Source organism: Protomyctophum parallelum (assembly GCF_964188405.1).
Source record: "Protomyctophum parallelum genome assembly, chromosome: 17".
Classification (NCBI taxonomy): domain Eukaryota; kingdom Metazoa; phylum Chordata; class Actinopteri; order Myctophiformes; family Myctophidae; genus Protomyctophum; species Protomyctophum parallelum.
Window position 1 is genome coordinate 17,100,150 of NC_139719.1, and position 7,500 is coordinate 17,107,649.

At 40.3% G+C, this 7,500-nt stretch overlaps 1 protein-coding gene across 2 annotated transcripts in view; it reads right to left on the minus strand.

The window, feature by feature from the left end:
• The window catches only part of LOC310874161 (thrombospondin-2-like), a 47,360-nt gene that overhangs the window by 37,008 nt on the left and 2,852 nt on the right, over positions 1–7,500 (minus strand). For both annotated transcript variants that reach the window (XM_083786855.1, XM_083786854.1), the window contains 2 exons: positions 7,267–7,448; positions 3,689–3,892 (listed from right to left, as the gene is read on the minus strand). In XM_083786855.1, coding sequence (XP_083642981.1) covers positions 3,689–3,892; positions 7,267–7,448 — 386 coding nt within the window. The remainder of the gene's footprint in view (positions 1–3,688; positions 3,893–7,266; positions 7,449–7,500) is intronic.

Sequence of the window (7,500 nt, forward strand, 5' to 3'; positions counted from 1 at the left end):
TACAAAAATAAATCAAAATAAGGTTGTCTTTTATACAGTGGTGGAAAAAGTACTCAATTGTTTTACTTAAGTAAAAGTAACAATACTGCAATTTAGAACTACTTCGTTACAAGAAAAAGTACGGAATTGAAAATGTACAAAAGTATCGGCATATAAATGTACTTAAAGTACTAAAAGTAAAAAAACATTGTGCAGAATGTGCCATTTCACAAGTTCAAAAAAAATTGTACAAAATCTATTGAAAATAGCAGATCAACAAGCTCACAATGCGTCACGTTGCAACGCATTGTGAGCTTGTAGATTGGCTATTTTCAAATGGCCGAAATGTATAGGGTTGAAGTGGTTAAAAATATTATTGGAAATTTATATTTGAACAACTTTCTAAAATTATTGGAAGAACTGTGACTCCAGATGCACGAATAGCTATTTTGGGTGATGTCTCCATGCTGAGCAATCTTGACGTCTTTGAAAATAAATGTATCCTGTTAGCAATGTCTGCTGCAAAAAAATGTATTCTTTGTCATTGGAAATCTGAACCCCCTCCCCAGAGGGGCAGAACTTCTATCCTATTGCACACCGGAAAAAAATATGTATAATGTAAAAGGAAAAATATTGCACTTTCAGAAGATCTGGGGTCGGGCAATGGATTACCTCCCAAATATGGGACGCAAACTGGAGAGAGCTAATTGAAGCGGAGATTGTTGATGTTGTCATTGTTTGTTACAATTGTCTGCTTGTCATTCTTGTTGTTGTCATGTTTTTTCATAGATGATCATGGTCAAAAGAAAATCATGCATTGGATAGTTTCTTGTACTAGGAAGGGTTGGGGTTGTTTAGTTAGTTAGTTATGTACTTGTATAGGTTGCATTTTATAACTGTATGTAAATGAAATGTTAAAAGTAAATAAAAGATAATAAAAATAATCTCCAAAATCTCCAAAGTAACTAGTAACTAAAGTTTTCAAATAATTTCCTTAAGGAAATTGTAATTCTTTTTTTTAAGGACCTCCATATTGTACACAAATGGAACCAACCAAATGGACCCTTGTCCCTTATACTGGAAGTACATTTGATTCCATTTGTACACTCTCAGAGTTACAGACCTGTAAGCTGGGGGAAGCCCCTCAAAGAACCCTGAGGATTCTTGGACCCCACTTTGAGAACCACTGCTTTAGACCCCATCCCCTCCTCCACCTTTCAGACCAATGCCCCTCAGCTATACTCCCACTCATTAGCATCCATCGTCAACACATCCATAACCTCAGGCTGTGCCCTGTCAAATAAGTCAAGAAAATATACTCTTTTTGACTACTACAGGTATCGCTTCTACTCACATTCTAAATCTCTCTCTCTCCCCCCCCCCCCATCTCTCGCAGGATGACCTGTTGGAATATTCTTCTGTTTTGGATCAAGGACATTGCTACAACAAAACGGTCGCGCCATAATATTATAATTTGATTGTAACCCTAATGAAAACATTCCATGTTTGTTCGTCCATTCCAAGTTGGACACGTTCTACAGAATCTGGGATAAATATTTGGACTATATTGGACCTATATTGTCTTCCACTGAAATTACACGATTTCCTCACCAAGTCCAGCCTGTCTCTCTATCAGTATTTTAAAGTTCCAAATATTTTGGTGCTCTTGGTAACTACCGATCTGTTCACAAATGAAACACATGATTGTTATTTTTTCAAGATTGCAGTGGATTGCTAAATAATAGCTTTTCCCCTCCTGACAATCAATTATGAATGATCGGTCCAGAGAAAGGGAAAGTAGACCTGGGAAACGTTATATATACCGGTATATACTGGTGATGACACCCAAATGGTGTTCTCCTTCCCTTCCCTCCCTCTGCCAGACTGAAGAGCTCATCGCTGCGTGCCTGAGTGACATCTCAGAGTGGATGTTTTAGAGATAGATAGACCTCTATTGATGCAGAGGCACAAAAACTGAGCTCCTCTACTTCCCCTGGAAAGTCTTACCATCGGCATGCACAATCTTTCCATTTCCATCAACAAACTTAGCTTTTTTCTGCCCAAAACGTTGCAATGGTCCTGGCATTGGAATGCCATCTGTCCTTCAAGTCTCACACAGCAGTGATCATCACACATTCCTGGATGTTTGCACTTTTACAACATCCAAGGATCAGATTCTGAGGAATCTGCCCAGATCCTTTTTATTTTTAGACTATTTGCCTTTATTGATAGTTACTAGTGAAGAATAACAGGAAAGAGGGAGAGAGAAAAAAATGGTGCATTTATATAATTTGGGGTTCAGTGTCTTGCTCAAGGACACTAACTCTGGGGGAGCCCGGGTTCAAATTGGCAACCTTGCGGTTACCATCCAGCCACCGGTGAGATATAAAGGTTGTCATGAACGGGACTCGAACACACGACACGCTGTCAGGCCAGAGCCTATATGTGGCATGCGCCTGGACCACTAGGCCAGCGGGCGCCCTCTGCCCAGCTCCTTACACAAGCCCCAGTCATCATCCACGCCTTCTTGCTGGTCTTTTTTGCACGTTACAACTGATGCGGAATGCCACGGCCGTGACGCCCCCCCGGCCTGATATTCAACGTCCCTAGACTCCCTACAATTCAAAACACGGGTCATGGCCCTACAAGGCAATAAAAGACATGGATGATTACCTTCAGGAAATCATCCACCCCTACATCCTCTCCTGCACACTTGGATCAGCTAACACTGTCTGTCCCTCTCTCTTCCCTACGACACTGGATTCTGCTCCAGCCCCTGCACTCTCTCAAGCTGTGGAATATAACCTTGAGAGTCTAGAAGGTTTTATTTGTCACTATATACAAGTACAAGCAGCAAAATGTTGTTGAGACCTGCTCAGCAACAGATTGTACAACATCGACATAATAATATAGTCGTAATAAATATAGGTAGAGATGCATGATATAATCGGTAGGGTATCGAAATCAGCCATTTCGGTCATAAAAATCTTTGTGTGATCGGATATTTTTTACTGGAATGCCAACATTCCTATTTTGAGGAGATCTTTAGCCAAAAATAGCAGATCTACAAACTCACAACGCCTCACAGCGAGGCGTTGTGAGCTTGTAGGACTGTTATTTCGTGTTGGTGTAGAGGGGGAAAAGCAGAGAGATAAGAGTGTCTACTAAATGCCACAATTACTATACTGATAAAGTATTGAATCAATCATAATTACAATTGAAACTTGTCAGGACATTGACATGGAAGGCTTGAGTTAGAGGACCCTAACTTGTGTGGCGCCTAATAATATTAGGCTCTTTTTTTCTATTTTGAAAAACATTTTAAAATAGTGAAAATAGCCTACAAGATCTACAAGGCTCATAACATAGCTGTAGATCGGCAAGATAGGGAGCCCAGAGAGAATGTTACTCATTCCATTTCAGTGACAAATGCAAACTTCTACAAGACTATACAGTTTCAGGAATTACAGCCCTGTTCTACTGAATCATTTCAATACCTTGGATGATCTGTACAAAAAACACAAAAACAAACGGGGGGGAAAAAAACAAATATAACATGTGTAGATAATTCTAGCAATGCGTAACAGTCTACCACCCGTATCCATGACAAACGACAGCTCAACACATGAGTCTCCTGGGGGGGTGGGATATTCCCGTAAAAAATCGCAGACTGAAAAAGTGACATAACTCGTGTGCACTTGACACAGACCTGGCAACCGCAGGAGGTGCAGCTGTCCACGTCCCACTCCTCCCCCTGCTCAAAGATCCGTCCGTCCTGCACACACCAGATCTCTCCATCACGGTCCGTGTCCGGCATGTCAACGGCATCGTCCGTATCCGCGCCACTGATGCTGCTGATGCTGCTGTTGCCCAGCTCTGCTAAAGTTATACGCATCTCCGCATTCTCCTCTGTCTGCATGGGACCACACACAGATAACCAACGCAGGCAGGCAGGCAAGGCAGGCAGGCAGGCAGGCATGGCGCAGGCAGGCAGGCGCAGGCAGGAAGGCAGGCAGGCAGGCAGGCAGGCAGGCAGGCAGGCAGGCAGGCACACGCACGCACGCACACGCGCGTGCACACACACACACACACACACACACACACACACACACACACACACACACACACACAGGATTACCCAATGTAAACACGTCTTAGTGCTTTTCTGGGTTTTATACTATTAGCAGACCATGTATTGAACTGTGCTTTCATCAAACTGTGCTTTTTCTTCAAACTGTCACGATCCGTGACGTTTTCTGTTGTGCTTTTGTTTTGTAGTATTTTTGGTCCCTTGGTTTCCTCTGTTGCTTTTGTTACCTGTGTTGTCTCACCCCTGTGATTATTAGTTTTCTCCACCTGTGTCTTGTTTGTCTCTCAGCCAATCCCTGTGTTGATTTTGTTAGTTGTTCACCTGTGTCTAGTCAGTCTTTGTTTATATATATGCCCCAGTGTGTTTAAGTCCTTTGTCAGATCCTCATTGTATGTCATGAGTGTACGTCCTAGTTTTTCTCCTCGTGTTCCAAGTACCTAGTACCTTTGTTCCTAGTTCCTAGTTATCAATAAACTCTGTTGCATTTGACATCCTCTGCCTCCGCCTGTCTGTCTGCACTTGGGTCCTACACCTTCTCTGCCCTGCACTGTGACACAAACTGTTAATAGAATGATCAATCAATCAATCAATCAATCAATCCTAGACCTGGGACTGATTCGATTCTACAAATGTCTTTAAAACAAGTAGTTTTTCAAACCCCAGAAAAGAGAGAAATTTGTATTAAATTATATACAGTATATATATAGATCAGTATTCAAATTTCAAAGCTTGCGGCCGACATGAAGTGATGCTCTGTGAGCTTGTATATCTGCTATTTTTTACGAACTACTGTTCTAAACATGAAACAGTCGGATGGTGGTAACCTCACATCTGTCCAAAACCGTTTCCATGGATTCAAATTCTGAAAGTATCAAAATAGCATGCAGGTCGACAAGCTCAAAACTTCGAGCTTGTGAATCCGTCTCTGCTTGAGGATGTGTGAGGTCTGCTGGACTTTTGATTTAAAAGTAGCCTATACTATGATGTAATGCAGATTATGGATGTATCATGTACTTATGATTGTTTATAGGATGTTGTGTACTGTTGTTTTGTCTGTTTTTGTCTGCCTTTTATGTTTCAACTTTTACTGATCCTGTATTTAAGGTTTGTTTGTCTTGTTTTCTGTTGTCCTTTTTCTTTGGGGTGAAAATTCAATGTATTTACTCTTGTATGTTATACTTGTAGGGTTTATTAAGAGAAGCTGTTAATGACACCATTTATTATTTTTAAACTCCAGTATTTAAATAATGCTTCTGTGAAATAAATAAAGTTATATAAAAAAAACTTGTGGATCTGCAATTTTGGTGACACTGTACGGCTGTAGTGTGATGAAGATGAACACAAACAGTTAAAATATGGAGAGAGGTTTCTGCCCGACAGCAACGGAATTAGTTCATTCCGAGGAAGTTCAAGATAAAGGAACTAAAACGTCAGTCAAATAAATCTCTGCATATGGAGAGCCATGAGTGGAGCCAGAGTGTACGACGTTACTGCAACCTCTGTCCTCCTCTTTAAGACACACTTCAAACCATTTTCCTTTCTGTCACACGGATTAGACCGATCACAGTCTTGGGAAGTAAATCTGTTATGTAAAAAAGAAAATCTGCACACAAGTTCTGCCTGTAGCTCCCGGTGGTGCAATTTACTGGCACAGAGACATCCTACAGTTAAGAGTAATGTTTGTGTCTCTGTTTAGGCTGAAGAAGATTATTCACACTAAACAGAGACTAGTATACACTTACTATACAGAGAGACGAGATCTTGAAAATACATTTGCGGTTGTCACATGATTGTTAACTGATAAGCCACAAGCGTCCGAAAATAAATCAGTAAACTGTGAACTAAACAATTCGTTTAGTTAAATTTGCCGTTGCCTTTTTGACATCCCTCCTCTGGACATTCGGCAAAGTGGATAATGTTTTATCCATACTTCTGGTCAGACTAAATTAAATACATGTGGAAATGTAAACTGTCTGTCTGTATGATGATATATTTAACTGTATGTTTGTACAATTTGTATAAAGATGTATGTTAACCACATTAACCCTGGTGTCCCTAAATTTGGGCAAATTATCAATTTTTCTTTTTTACACAATTACTTTATGCAAAAATAGCAGCTCTATACGACCTAACAATGTGTGGCGATGCGACAAATTATGACAATATAATATCACAAATTCACAATCTAATTAAAAATGTATGTAAACCACATTTAACCTGGCGTCTCTATTTTGGCCACATTCTTTTATAATTATTATGTTTTAAAAGGAGTAGGTAGTACACCACCCATTGAATTCATGATTTTAGTTTTAGTTTATGTGGCATTCCTAAGACAATCATTTGATGATTGACGGTCATCACATTATTGGCCTAGAAATGCGACAAAAATATATATAAAAAAAACTAATCTCCACAAATTCAAGGCTTCATGTATAAGGCATGTGTAATTGATAGTGTTTGACCCTGAAGAAGGCAACTTGTCGAAACGTTGGTAACCCAATACAAAGTATTTTTGGCATCGCGACTACGAGCTGTGCGACCTCTCCTTTCTATTTTAAAGTTTGTCTCCCGTGGTCAGCACCTCCCTACTTTTGGTGTGCGCTCCTACCTTTTTGTTTGCATGTGTAATTGATAGAAAATGATTTAATAAATAAAAAATATTATTCTTATTATGTCATTGTCCCCCGACTAAACAATGATGGGCAGAACTTCTATCATATTGCACACCGGGAAAAATCATGTATAATGTAAAAGGAAAAATATTGCACTTTCATAAGATCTGGGGTTGGGCAATGGATTACATCCCAAATATGGGACGCGAACTGGAGAGAGCTAATTGAAGCATAACGGAGATTGTTGATGTTGTCATTGTTTGTTACAATTGTCTGCTTGTCATTCTTGTTGTTGTCATGTTTTTTTATTCATGTTGTAGCACAGATGCTCATGGTCAAAAGAAAATCATGCATTGGATAGTTTCTTGTACTATAAGGGTTGGGGAAGGGTTGGGGTTGTTTAGTTAGGAAATGTATTTGTTTATAGGTTGCATTTTATAACTGTATGTAAATGAAATGTTAAAAGTAAATAAAAGATAATACGGTAATTCAAAAAAGAAAAATGAGTAATATTTTTGAACTACTCCTCCTCTAATCCTGTCCCTGACCCATATATGCATATCACAGTGTGTTCGGTCTAATTACCACTCTCTGCAGGTCCTTCAGCAGGTTGCTGGTGACAATGCGGAGGCCGTTGATCTCAGTGATGATGCCCAGAAGCTCCTCACAGTTCTGCTGACACACCTCTGTGGACCCTCTGTGGCCTCTCACCTCCGCTGACCCCCATACACCTGACTCTGTGGACCCTCGTTGGCCTTTCACCTCCACTGCCCCACACACATGAACACCACCACGTGAGTACGCTTAAACGGGATGCGA